Source organism: Diabrotica virgifera, chromosome 3 (assembly GCF_917563875.1).
Source record: "Diabrotica virgifera virgifera chromosome 3, PGI_DIABVI_V3a".
NCBI classification, from domain to species: Eukaryota; Metazoa; Arthropoda; class Insecta; order Coleoptera; family Chrysomelidae; genus Diabrotica; species Diabrotica virgifera.
This window is the reverse complement of record NC_065445.1, coordinates 115,204,724-115,219,910: the sequence shown is the minus strand read 5'-3', so window position 1 is coordinate 115,219,910 and position 15,187 is coordinate 115,204,724. Positions and strand designations below refer to the sequence as shown.

The following is a 15,187-nucleotide window of genomic DNA, read 5'->3' as shown; positions in this document are numbered from 1 at the left end:
CGAAGTGGCACCCTAATAAATCTCAATATGAGTTTTGCAGTCGGTTTACACTCTTGAAGATAAAACTTGCCAATATTTCATTTCTGTGATGTATCGAGCTCTCTGACTATCAATCCCGAGTTGCTCGCGCCGAAGAATTATTTACACGCATGCGCGAAATACTTTCATATTAGCATATGCATCCTCGCTATTATTGTTAACATGTAATTAGTTATATGTACGTACGTACGTAATATGTACCTACGCTAAGTAAACGAGTAGTATTCATAAATACTGTTGTATTAATTAGGTATATATTATGTCAACCCGGACTCGTACATGAAACTGGCGACGAGGATGGGATTTAAGTGCTTTGTTCTTTGTTCATCCCGGTGACAAGGTTAGTAAAGATGGCAGTTTACGGAAACAGAAAATTTCAATATTAGTGAGCCAAACAATTGGGACTCCTACGCGGAACGAATGGATTTCTTCTTCACGGTTAATAATATTACGGACCCAGAGAAGAAAAGAGTATGTGTGGGGCAAGTACTTATGGAATTATAAGGTCTTTGGTTGCACCAGCAAAAGTTAGTGATTCGAGCTACGAACAGATCACTGCAGAGTTGAAAAAACATTTTGCGCCGAAAACGTCTGAAATTGTCTGCAGGTTCAAATTTTATAGGCGAAATCAGCAAACTGGTGAAACAATTTCTGTGTATCTATCAACCCGGACTCGTACATAAAAATTTCCTTTACTGGTTTTAGTCTTCTTCCTTATTTTTATTTGTAGTTGTTGTTATTAAAATGCCAATTAGATAAAAATATTACTTACTTGTGAACAAAGCGATGCCTCTTCGTGGAATGTCCCTTGAACAAAATCACAGTATTCTTTTGTTGTTATTTTACACTGGCCGTGAATTCCGATGCAACAAGGATGTCCTATGACTTCGCAGACCATGTGTTCAGCGAGTTTGTCGCGTGGCCCACCGTTAATTTTCTGAACCGAGGACTGAGTGTTGGTTTTTCGACAAATCGGCCATTTCGTGATATCGTCCGGCCATTCGTAAGGATGGACGCTGGCGGGAGCGTCACAAAATCTAAAATGAAATTATTTAATATTAATATAGATATTTTTATCAAATTTTGCAACGTTATATCATAGTTATCATGTTATCATACAACCTCTCAAGAAAGTTACATCATGAAGATGATGAGGAAGAGAGAAAATGAATAGCACTTCAAGTATACGAGCATTTGATACCTAGCTCGTCTGTACCGATTCCTGTTCCGATTGCGTCCGTAGACGCAATTCTATTTTGCTGACGTTACAAAATAGAATTTCATAATGGGAGAATCGACGGTTGCTGGGCAACATGACGTCACTAAAATAGAATTTTACTTTGCGTGCTCCCACTGCTGGATACCGCATAAGAAAAAAAGTTGATTAATAACAAGCTGAAAATTTGTTAATAGCTTAACGGTGTCTAGTCGGACAAACTTTGATGTATGGGAACACTGAAACAGGGGAAGTTTTAATGGTGGAACAGGTTAAAAATTTGGAACGTCAGATGTATTTTGTCGGACAGAACTTCCAATTGATTTGTTGCCCTTTCATTAAACTCTCGTGCAAAAATCAGACTGGTGTTTATCACCACCTGGGCATTTTAATGAGTGGAACACGAAGAACATGTCAAATAACAGGAATCATGTTGGTTAGTAATAGCAGTCTAATTTTTGCACGAGAGTTTAATGAAAGGGTAACAAATCAATCGGAAGTTCTGTCGGACAAAATACATCTGATGTTCTCGTAGTCTGACGTCTAAAATTTTTAACCTGTTCCACAATTAAAACTTCCAGTGTTCCAATATATCAAAGTTTGTCCGACTAGACACCGTTAAGCTATTAACAAATTTTCAGCTTGCTCTTAATCAACTTTTTTTTGGTACGCGGGATCCAGACCTATAAGGTTTCATGCCAAAGAGTTGGGCAATAAAATTTGTAACAAAGGATGTTGACCGAAATTGAGAAAATTCAAAAATTAGAGTATTGACCCTGTATTAGTAGGTGCTAAGAGGTAAGCAGATTTACGAACATTCGCATAATAGGTTTTAGTCCAGTAAATGGACGGGAAATACGGCGATACTGTGTAATTTTCAGGGTAAACTCAGAATTGCATGAAAATTTGGATTTAGGTTCTACTTACCCTCCACTTCAAAGTTGAACTTGTGCTGTTGGTTGCTTTTACTTGGGGGTGACAGTCACTCCTTCTCGGGGGTGAAAAACGCGCGTTTAAAATAAGTCCGGAAATGGGTAAATTGATTAATTGTAAGCAACTTTCATTCTACAGAGTTTTTTATGTAAGTTAAAACTTTTTGTGTTATTTGCGATTGAAAATGTTTATTTTTCGACAAAAAACCACGTTTTCATGCGTTTTTTCGCAAATAACTCAAAAAGGTTATATTTTATCGAAAAAAATATTTTTAGCAAAACTGTAGCTTAGAGAAAAACAAAAAGAGCTGTGCACTCTTGAAGTCTATAGATCCAGCAGAAGCAAAGTTGTAGCTCAGGAAAAATACTTCAGGAATACTTCAACATGAAATAACCAAAATATAAAGTACTTTTCGGGAAAAACCCATTAAACTTTTTTATAGTGTTTAAAAAAGCTTTATTTGATTTGTTCATAAAAGTTTCTAGCATTAAAAATAAGCGAGTAACGTTCAAAAAAAGTTTGCCCATTTTTTTTGGAAAAAAATCGTGAAAATCTCCCCGTGTTTAGCACCTCAAATGAAATTAATCGTTATCGCTTTACAAACAATTTACTTAACTTATCTATTTTTTATGTGATCTGTAAGTTTTGCCGGTTTAAAGTGCACTAATCACGAGTGTATGCAAACTTTGAACAGCCATATCTTAACCAATTTTTGTCATACAGAAAAACTAATTGAAACTGGCATATTTATTACAGCAAAACCTACATTTTTTACTGTTTAAGATGTTTCACAGCATTAATATTTTTTAAGTTATTTTGGAAAAAGGGAGTTTTTCTAAACTCTTTTTAGACTCTTTTTTTTTTATATTAGAACCATTTTTTTAAATAAGCACTTCAAACCAGTCAAACTTACAGATCATATAAACAATACACATATATTTAAAGTAAATGGTAAAGCGGTAACGATTAATCTGATTTACGCCCGGTTTCATAATCAACTTAAAGTGAACATTAACTAAAGTTTACTTTAAAGATGACATTTACCCATATGAATTGCATTGATAAAGGTACCAACTTAAAATTTAAAATCCACTTTAACTGAAAATTTTTTGCTCAATTAGAAATCCAATGAAATCAATTAATTTGTAGTCATCTGATTGAATACAGCCAATAAAACCAACATTATACTGAAAACAGATCCCATGGGCTGTTTTCACTCAATCATGTAGCTATGGATACCTACATTTCGTTTCATTTCGATTTTGACATTTCAAATATTCAATATTTCAAAATGTCACGATTTGGTTGTAATACATAAAAATTATTTATAATAAAACATCATAATAAAATTATTAACAGCATGCGAAGTGGAAATACATCTTCATCAGTTATAGAAACTAACATGTCTGGATCTTCAATAAATTTTTCTAATTGTTCCTTTGTTAATTGCACATTTAAATAAATTGTTTCTGCTCTGTATTTTTTTTCATAACCAGCAAAAATTTTTCTATCCGAATAACCCTCGAACATTGATAAATGCTCAAAAATTTTTTTAACAACTTTCTCAAGCTTGTTGCTTACAGGCAACAGACCTCCGCCTACGGCGTCGGTCTGTTTCCAAGCAACAAGCTTTCGAAATCTGTTATAAAATTTTTTCGAACAATTATCAATGTCCTTGGGTTATTACTACTGATTATGAAACCGAGCGTTAGGGTGCTAAATAGGGGACGCTTTACACGATATTTTTTACACAAAAAAGGGCCAACTTTTTCTCAGAATAACTCGTTTATTTTTGTTGCTAGAAACTGTAAAAAATAAAAATAAAGCTTTTCTTAAACACTTTAAAAAATGTTAATAAGCTTTTCCCGAAAATTGCTTAACTTTTCGGTGATTTCACGTTGAAATATTCGATTTGGAATTAGACGAATAAGAACGTATTTTTGATGAGCTACAACTTTGCTTTTACGCGGTTTATAGACTTACTAATACACCGTTTTGTTCGTTTCTTTTATAAGCTACATTTTTGCTAAGAATATTTTTTTCGATAAAATATTTACTTTTTGACTTATTTGCGAAAACCCGTCTGAAAACGTAGTTTTGTTGTCGAGAAATAAACATTTTCAATCGCAAATAACTGGAAAAGTATTGACTTACATAAAAACACTCTGTAGAACACAAGTTGTGTATAATCAGTCAATTTATACATTTCCGGGCTTATATTAAGCATGCGTTTTTTCACTCCCGAGAAGGGGTGACTGTCACCCCCCAAGTAAAAGCAACTAACGGCACAAATTCAACTATGAAGTGGAGGGTAAGTAGAACCTAAATCCAAATTTTCATGCAATTCGCAGTTGCCCCTGAAAATTACACTTCAATATGGTCATTTACTGGGCTGTTTGGTGAATTTGTGGTTGACCGTGAAAAACAAGATTGCAAGCTTCAAAAGGTGTAAATTTTCCGTTGATGAAATGTTTTCATAAGACCATTCGACCATTGGTTTAAAACGAATATCTGAGACACTGAATATTTTCTATAAACTATGTCCTTTAGTTTACGTCGATCTGGATATGAGAAATATAGAAATACCAAAATGTACCAAATATCTGACTGTTGACCAGAACCGTGTAACGATAGAAGCATTACGTTTGATCTGTGCTCGATTTTAAAACTATGCAAACTTCTTAAAGCCGTGTTATTGCTATAAATCAAACTTGGTTAACTTAGAAACATTTATAATATCCAGAAAAAACATTTCTTATAATATCCAGAAACAAAGCAGCAATCGATGGAATGGAGACACTCTGGTTCTCCAAGACCTAAGAAATTTCGTATTCAAAGATCTTCTGGAAAATACATAGTATGTATATGAAAAAAGGGTCAATACTCGCAATCTTTATTTTGTTGTTGAATAAGACGACCGGTTTCGAGGCTTACAATTATTTATGCCTCATCCTCAGGCCCAGTGTAAGAGTTTGTCTATAAAAAACTTAAAAGCTAAAAGTACAAAATAGACGATTACAAATAAATATCATAACAAACCAGGGTCATATTACAATTAGAGTTAGATCATAGAATTAGAAATAAAAATGTAAACAAGCCAACAACTAAAACATTATTATGGTGAAGTATTCGGACCGTGCAAGTTCGGAAAAGCGACACCTGGTTTCTACGCTCTGCAACTTTATTCGCACTTTTAATTATATTGGCCAATCATATGGTCCTGGTTGCTGGATAATTGTCAATGCCATAGTCCAAAAAAATAATAAGAAGAAAAAAAAATAAGATTCAGGTTATTTTATTAAAACGTAAACAATTGTAACTAGTAAATAAAATTAGTTATTAAAATGCAGTACTGCAAGCAAAATACAATTAATTAAATTTACCTTTATATAATAATTGCATATCATATCAATATTGTGAGCAACATATAATTTTTCTTCTTCAATGACAGTCGTTATTAAATATACGTAAATTTAACAATTTCAATTGACAATATGAATTATTTAAGAAAGTTGCAATATTTCTTCGCTATTCGCGCACGACCGTTTCTCGTATCCCCTCCAAGTACTTTCACACCGCGAATAATAATGTTTTAGTTGTAGGCTTGTTTTAATTTATTTTAATTCGATGATCTAACTCTAATTTTAATATGAACCTGGTTTGTTATGTTCTTCATCCAGCCTCAAAAGGCCACTGCTGAACATAGGCCTCCTCCCCTCGTTTCCAACCCCATCTATCCTGCGCCGCTCTCATCCAGTGTTTATTTAGCTTTCTTAAGTCGTCAGTCCATCTTGTAGGCGGTCGACTAACGCTTCTCTTGTCTTCTCTTGGCCTCCATTCTAATAACCTCTTTGTCCATCGCCCTTTCCCCTACCTATAATCTAGCCTGCATTTTTTAAGCGCCTGAAATTTTTTATGTTGTTATTTATTTGTAATTGTCTATTTTGTTATGTTATTTATTTGTAATTGTCTATTTTGTACTTCTATAGTTTATTTTTTAACCAGGAGGAGTAAACTAAAAAGACAGATTCACACCCAAGAAAGTCACTAGAATAATAACCAAATACATCTTCTTTTTTGGTTGATCTAGTCGGCCCTCAACGGTAATCCATAAATATTATATTAAATTAATACGTCGCTAAAGAGTTCCAAAAACTACTGCTTTTTATATAAAAGCAGACTAACAATCTAAAAATTAAAGGAATAACACAGAAAACACAAAAATCGCCGACATAACTTAATTAACCTATGAAATGTCACTAGTGTCAAAATTTGATAAATGTCATTAGTGTCAAAATTTTATAACAGTGGAGTAAACTTGCCTGCGGTTCGACCAATTATAAACAAGCAATACAGCGCGGTAAATTTGAATCACTCCTCTTGGTTAAAAAACAAACAATAGCTTTAAAGTTTTTTATAAACAAACTCTTACACTGGGCCTGAAGATGAGGAATAAATTATAAGCCTCGAAACCGGTCGCGTTATTTAACAACAAAATAAAGATTGTGAGTATTGACCCTTTTTTCATATACACATCATGGACTCACACCTGCAACCATTTCATCACCTTCTGGAAAAGTTCTTACGTTGGTTTTTGCTATTGCAAAAGAGTAACCATGTGTTATTTTATGGATAAGGATAGAACAATAACTGGGAATTAGAATTCGATTTTACATTCTATTACAAAAAATTATGGACATAAGAAGCAGAAAATTGTCCAAAGGTATTTTGTATTTGCAGGACAATGTGCCTGCACACAAATCGCATATAGTCACAATTCGTGAGTTGTGGTTCGAATTACTCGAACACCCCCCATTCACCAGATCTGTGGACCGATTCTATAAGATCAACGCGAAACAATTACGTTCGTTATCCGACGGTTTGCTATTCTGTAAGCTCATTCGGGAAGAATCGGAGAAGCAGATCGCGAAGCCGATTACAAATCGAAAGCGATAACTTTTGGCTTGCGTTTCGTTTCGCTTTCGATAGTGATTGGTCGATCATTTTCACGTGGTACACAAGCGCAAGCGCTAAGCGGGTTGTTTGTTGTTGATTTCACAAGAATTCTGTGTTCTTTGTTTTGTTGATTATGAATTAGTGATGCTCTTACACCACCTTCCCAATCTTCCGTAAGTTCCTGTAGCTCATCAAAAAGGAATCAAACTAGTTCTTTGCTTAAGCGAAAAATATCAATAAACCTTATAAGTATAATAGAGAAATAACAACAAGGTTAAGCTTGTTGTTATTTCTCTATGGGTCGATATGTATATCTGTTAAACCAAATGGGTCACTTCTATCTCGAAGGAACCTGCTTTCCTCTCGCGTTAACCGCAGATGTTCTCGCTCGAGTTCTCCATATAGAACAAATTGCACCGGCAACATTTTTAATAAAATATAATAAAAATATAGTTATTCAAGGAAATAATTCAATCAAACTTGTGATTATAAGGTTATATACGTCATGTAACTCGCTAGTTACTCTTCTTCTTTCTTTACTTCATCTTTTTTTACTTCCTGCACATATATTTGCAATGTTGCCATAAATATTTATTCATACATCGTTTAAACTCGTATATTATCGTATGCCGCTATGATAACGAAGCGAAAGCGAAAACTAACCTTATGGAATATGAACATAAATCTACTTCGCTATCGTTTAGCTTAGCTTTCGCGGTAATAACAAAAATTATAGAATTCACCTACTGACTTTGAACATAGTGTCTTTCGTGACCTATAATCGTGATTTTTTATTAGCTTCAATTTTGGTAATTTTTTTTGTAAAAACTTATCGTTTCTGAGTTATTTATGAGAACCGATTTAAAACATACATTTATCTACTCTATCTAATATTATGTGTAAGTTTTTAGTTTATGAAAACTGTCATTATAGAGAGCACTGCGTGAAGGGTTTAAAGTGTGCGTGAAGTAACAATGTATTTTAAATGGGATTTACTTTTTCGTACTGTTTTTTGGCACATTTTCATATAATCAAATATCCTTAACTTTCACGTTGTCATGGTGATGACATGTCAGCAATAAATTACAACATAAGTTTTGACAGTTTTATTGTTTAAAAGGAGTTTGAATTTTTAAATGTCAAAGTTCTATACATTGTAGAATAGAAATGTATTCCACTGACGAAGAGTTGCAGTTTTTTTATTTATTTATCGTAGATAAAATATTGTATGAAACTGTGCCTGAAGTACTTTTTGCGCAGTTACGCGATATATAGCACTCGCTACGCTCGTGCTCTAAACATCGCGTGCGTGCGCAAAAAGCATACTTCACGAACTGTTTCATAAATAACTATTTTTTACGAAAAATTGAAATCTTGAAAGCATTGATTTATCTTAATAACTTAATATACCAAATTCTGCTTAGAATTTGTCCCTCTATCGATTTATGGGGTTATTTTTAATAATCAGGGCCGCCGCTACCATGTGTGCAAAGTGTGCATCGCACACAGGCGGCCGATTATAGGGGCGGCCAAAAGCAGGCCACTGATTATAATACTTTTTTAAAACGAAAATAAATTCAAAAAATTAAATAGTTATGATTCAAATATTCAAAATGTTGTTTATTATGTGAACTGCCCTTTTGCAGCTGTAGTCATAAAGTAGTTCCGAGGTCCGAGAATGCTTTTTAATTTAAAGTGGCTGGCGGCTTTCGGATTTTAAGTTATTTTTATCTACGTGATCCATATGCGATTTTTTCAAATTCTGAACATTTATGATTTGTTAAGAGAGTACGATACGACAATAGGATATTTTCCGAGAATTTAGATAAGTGCTTGTTAAGTTGCTCTCATTGATTAATAAAAAAGTCTTTTTTATTACTCGTTAAAAAAATCTTTTTTATTACTCGATGTTGCTCTGTTATAATATTGTTCCTTTATGCTTATGTATGGTTATAGATGCGCTTTTAGACACGCTTTTGATAAACGATTTTGTTTGTAATATATTTTTTTTGTTTGTAATATATATTTGCTTGCCCGTTTCTTTTGCATACTACTGTATTTCAAATAGGCCTGGATCCCGCGTACCAAAAAAAGTTGATTAATAGCGTGCTGAAAATTTGTTAATAGCTTAACTGTGTCTAGTCCAGAGACATGTTAACAATAGACCAGGCTAGTTATATGCTACTCAATGCATCGGAGTGTAACGCCAATATCAAGTACGGTGGTCTAGCTATCTTTGTCTGTCGTGCGAGTGTGAGCTTATCTACCAAGAGGTGGGATTAATGGAACGAAACAAACACAGAGGCGGCGGCCATCATATGCTAGAGAGAAAAAGCTAAGCGCCGGTAGAGAGAGACAGATAGACCACCGACCCGAAGTGCTCCGCGTTACGCTATTTTTCGGAACTGGCCTAATCTACTTGATATTATATCTATGGTCTAGTCGGGCAAACTTTGATATATATATATATATACCGGGTGGTGAATCGGAAAACGGGCCATAGGAAACTCAATGTAAAATTCTAAACTGTTGAATTCCTGCTTCCCTAAGTATTTTACATCAAAAGTCATGGGAAACTATTTGTAGGGAACTGAAATCTGTATCGAAAACACGTGTTAAAATTGTTCTAGGAACTAAATGTACTCCAAAATTTTGCAAAAATATAATACATTTTTCAGGCCACCCCTAAAAGTCAGGCCACACGTAGTGCATGAATGTTTATGATGTGTTGCGTTTGATGATATTGATGTACGATGTGTGACAATTTGAATTGTCAATATTTTTATTTTATGATTAAATATTTATAAACAATAAATTTTATTAAAAATACTACTACTACACTAGTAAACAATAAATATTACTTTGTAAACAGTAAATTGTATTGTTTAGATAATTACATTTTTTAGATAATAAATTCTATTGTTTATAAAGTAAAGTTAATGAAATGTACCTACTCAGTTGACGAAAAATCGCAATGTTTAATTCAGGCAATAGTGCGAGCACTGCCAGATTTTATTTAACATAATGATACACTCCAATTCAATTCCAGGTTAAACAACAATTCAAAGAATTTCAATATAATTTTACTGTGATCCTTATTCCTAAATTGTAACTATACATTTTTATTATTTAAGGAACGAATAAAAATAAATTATGATAATTTATAAACATAAAACTATAATAAATGTTCAAACAATCCGCCATTTTGTACTAAACAGTATCCCAATCTATCGTAAAATTCTCGTCTAACATTAGCTAGAACGCGTGGCGTTATTTTTGCACACTCTTCAATAATTCTAATTTTTAATGCTTCAATATCGGTAAATTTTTGATCAGAATAAATTTTTGATTTTAGATAGCCCCAGATAAAATAATCGTTTGGAGCTAGATCTCCCGATCTCGGAGGCCACTTAATGTTACAATTAGGTCCAATCAAACAATTATTAAAGCTGTTTTTAAGGAATTCTTTAACCTCACGGTTATTGTGCGCAGGGCATCCATCCATTTGAAACCAAATTTCTTCTTCATCTGGAGCTACTTCTGCAAGTCTCGGTAAAATCTTTTCTTGTAGCAAGTCTAAGAACTTTTCTGAATTTAAATTTTCCTCGTAGAAAAATGGCCCAATAATATTGTGTCTAAATATTCCCAACCAGACATTTATTTTTCGACGGTATTGGGTATGGCTTTCAATAATGTTTTCAGGCTTTCTTGTCGACCAAACCCTATAATTTTGAACATTTGGTTCATTATTCAATGTAAATGTACATTCATCACTAAACAAAATGTTTTTTAAAAATTGTCTGTCTGCATTAGCCTTCTCTAAAAGTTCAAAACAAAATTCCCCTCGTCTCTCAGCATCTCCTTGTCTTAGTTCTTGATGACGTTGAAATTTATAAGAACGGAATTTATTCTTTTTCAAAATTTTTAATGCCGTGGAATTATGAATATTAAACTGGTCTGCAATAGTCCGAGAACTTATTTTAGGATTTTCTACTACCGCTGTTAATACATTTATTTCATTTTGATTTTCTAAATTTCTTGGTACCTCAGCAAAATTGTTTATACAGGTACACTTAGAAATCAGGGTTCCAGTATTTTCAAAATTTTGTAAAATCCTTTGAATTGTTGAATGACTTGGAATTGGTCTATCGGGATATTTTACACTAAATAAAGATCTGACAGTTCGCGCACTATTGCCTAAATATAGCAGTTTTATTATTTCTAATTTCTCCTCAACTGAGTACATTTTTGAATCAACTTTATTTTTTAAACAATAAATCACAAAATAAATAATATTTTGGCAATTATCAGACTGCTATTACTAACCAACATGATTCCTGTCATTTGACATGTTCTTCGTGTTCCACTCATTAAAATGCCCAGTTGGTGATACCAGTTGGAACACCAGTGTGATTTTTGCATGAGAGTTTAATCAAATGGTAACAAATCAATTGGAAGTTACGTCCGACAAAATACCTACATGGAACGTTTTCGTAGTCTGACGTTCCAAATTTTTAATCTGTTGCACAATTAAAACTTCCCCTGTTCCAGCGTTCCCATACATCAAAGTTTGTCCGACTAGACACCGTTAAGCTATTAACAAATTTTCAGCTTGCTATTAATCAACTTTTTTTTTAGTACCTACGCGGGATCCAGGTTTAAAAGTAACGTCGAGATCAGAGCAATTATTATTATTCATATACGCGTTACGGTTACAATGCATCTCCTGCACATTTAAATACTAGTACCTATGTTGAAACGACTAAAGTGTTAAAAGGGGGCGGCAAATATTAAGTTGCACACAGGCGGCCAACACTTTAGCGGCGGCCCTGAATAAAATATTTTTCACCCCCGAGAAGGAAATAATTTTCACTGCGCTTATAAGTATTATATGAGAACTACATATAAATATATGCAGTCAATATTTCTTAGTGTTAATAAAAATACTTACTTAGGATCCAAACCGCATACTGAACCAGATATCCTGCCCCCAGGACCTGAGTCACCCATTTTCCATTTCTTCCACGTAGAAATCGTTTTCTAAAATAAAAATAATACAACCATTAACAATGACTACAAAATTGTATTTTATTATTTAAAATTAAAGCTAAGCTAATTAAAATAGTATTTTGAAAACGATTTTCGAATTAGAAACTAACATGTAAAAAAGCATTTTTTTTATTTAGCTTAATGCCTCGAAAACTAATGGCCATTGGCATGGTATAGTTGATTTTGCAATCAGATATTCTTTTTCTCATGAGCATCTTTCAGTGCGTCACAGTTTTTCGATTTCTTTCTAACGCATTAAATTGTATGTGGCAGAAAAAAAGGCAGGTCTGTGATAAGAGACATTTATAACACTTATTCTAGTTGTCTATACATGGCGCTATAATCGAAAAAAAAAATTTACGAATTATATAATATATCTACGTATATAGGGTGAGGCAGATAACTGGCCTATTAGAAATATCTCGAGAACTAAAGGCAGCAGAATCATGAAAATTGGAATTAAGAGGTTTTGAAGGATGATCTATTAAATGAAAATATTTTCATCTCTTTGCAACTTCCGGTTATACCCGAAGTTGCTTATAACTTCGTTTTTTTAAATGGGACACCCTGTATATTTTTACATTTTTGGATTCTCTTCGATGTCTTCTTTCTTAAAATATGAGGTTTTGTAATATTATATAGGGTATTTTAAAAGGTAATTACATTTTTTATTAATTTCGTAGCAACATTCACACCCTGTAGAATTGTAGTAGTTTGACATATAAAACTCAACTTACGTTCACATGATTTTTAATATACTCTACTATTGTTAAAAATCATTAGTATAGCTAAATTTTTAATTTTAGTATACAGGGTTGGTCGAAACTCAGAATGAGTATTTTCTGAGTTTTCTTAAATGGAACACCCTGTATTTTTGTATTGTAATGAATTGATATTTTATGGTACTTTTTTATTTCTTAAGCATTCCCTATACCTAATTGCCTCTATTGGTGATTCAAGCTAAACAGTAATTGCAACAAAAAATAGGTTGGCCGTGAAAATACTCAATGCCAAATAATTTTTCAGAAATAAATACATATTAATCCAGAGTGGTCCTTAAAATTACCAATAATGGTTTAGCTATCAAAATACCTACGTAGTTAAGATTGTTGGTGCGATTAACAATTAAGCACAAATTAAAGCAGTTAGGTATAGGGAATGCTTAAGAAATAAAAAAGTAGCATAAAATATCATTTCATTACAATACTAAAATACAGGGTGTTCCATTTAAGAAAACTCAGAAAATACTCATTCCGAGTTTCGACCAACCCTGTATACTAAAATTAAAAATTTAGCTATACTAATGATTCTTAACAATAGTAGAGTATATTAAAAATTATTTGAACGTAAGTAGAGTTTTAGATGTCAAACTACTACAATTCTACAGGGTGTTAATTTTGTTATGAAATTAATAAAAAAACTTAATTATCTACCCTGTATAATATTACAAAACCTCATATTTTAAGAAAGAAGACATTGAAGAGAATCCAAAAATGTAAAAATATACAGGGTGTCCCATTTAAAAAAACGAAGTTATAAGCAACTTCCGGTATAACCGGAAGTTGCAAAGAGATGAAAATATTTTCATTTAATAGATCATCCTCCAAAACCCCTTTATTCCAATTTTCATGATTCTGTTGCCTTTAGTTCTCGAGATATTTCTAATAGGCCCTTTATTTGCCTCACCCTGTATAATCTGTACAAATTATAAGACTATACAAATCAAAGAAAATACCATTTTATAAATGCAATAAACACAATTGATTTGTTTTTATGCCAAACTGCAAATAAAATTTGACAACTGTCAGATTTAACTAAAATGTAATGTTAGAATAAATGTTATAAATATGTATTATCACGGACTTACCTTTTTTCTATCATTTGTGACGCACTGAAAAATGCTCATGAAAAGAACTTTACCTAGTGTAGTCTCTAGTGCGTGCGTGTGTGTTGAGTAAATGTCTTACTCCTTATTAAAGTCGATTTCATTGCCTTCACAAAGAGACGCTAATTGTATCCTAACGTCTGCGGTCCCTCCGGTGAGTACCGATCCCACAAGGGTAGAAACTATTTTCATTTAATAATTTGTAATACATGAAAAATTTCCTATCCTGCTGAGATTCGAACTCACTACCCTTGGATCCAAAGGTAGGCTCTCTTACCACTGAGCCACAGAGGGCGATAAAAAGCAAATTAAAATACTGCAGTCAAGTTTGTCTTTATGGGATTAAAACAAATAAATGTTAATAAGAAGTTTCAAAAATTATTTACAGAAAAACCTCTATTACTTTTTTTACTTACCGTTGGCCGTAATCCTCTCAACTTTAGAAAGAATTAAAAGAAAAATATTGTTATAAAGAAGTTAAATGCCAATTTAAATTTATTTATATAATCCAAAATATCAACGTGACCAAAAAATCTGGAGACAAATCTGGTTTAGTTTAAAGTGTTCAAGCATATAAATATGTCAGTCAATAAATAATAACAGAAACTTGACTAGGCCAGAAACTGTTACAGTAAAGGCAAATATTTAGGCTTCCTACAGAAATGCATAAATTGCTAAATTTTAAATTGCTAAATTCTAAATTGCTAAATTGCAATAACTTCCTCGTTCAAATTATATTTGTGCAATCATCAAAGCACAAAGGTTTAGGTGCTATGGAAAGACAATAACCTTTTTGATGACTTGTAGATTATTTGTTAGCATTATAAATTAGGGGTCCGGACTCTTTTGAGTGGCAATCTATTTTGAACGTTTACCTCATCAAGACCTCTAGTACGTAAGTCTGTGTAGAAGTTACGTCGAGTGTATAGGTATATCTGTTAGGTGTATCATTTTTACTACACGACTTAGAATAACTTCCACACCGTCGATCGAAAAAGGGACACCGGGCATTCGAATCAATTCGAAATTATATTATATTCGAATTGTTTAATATATATAGCTGTGTATATATAACAGCCTAGCAAGGGGCTGCGTGATAGACATGACAT

At 32.9% G+C, this 15,187-nt stretch overlaps 1 protein-coding gene across 1 annotated transcript in view; it reads right to left on the bottom strand.

Annotated features, from left to right (window-relative positions):
• LOC114336242 (inactive rhomboid protein 1) overlaps nucleotides 1-15,187 on the bottom strand; it is a 192,408-nt gene that overhangs the window by 23,700 nt on the left and 153,521 nt on the right. Inside the window, exons 8-10 of the mRNA XM_050647524.1 lie at nucleotides 14,495-14,515; nucleotides 12,096-12,184; nucleotides 812-1,076 (exon numbers count right to left, since the gene is read on the bottom strand). Of these exons, the coding sequence (XP_050503481.1) occupies nucleotides 812-1,076; nucleotides 12,096-12,184; nucleotides 14,495-14,515 (375 nt within the window). The remainder of the gene's footprint in view (nucleotides 1-811; nucleotides 1,077-12,095; nucleotides 12,185-14,494; nucleotides 14,516-15,187) is intronic.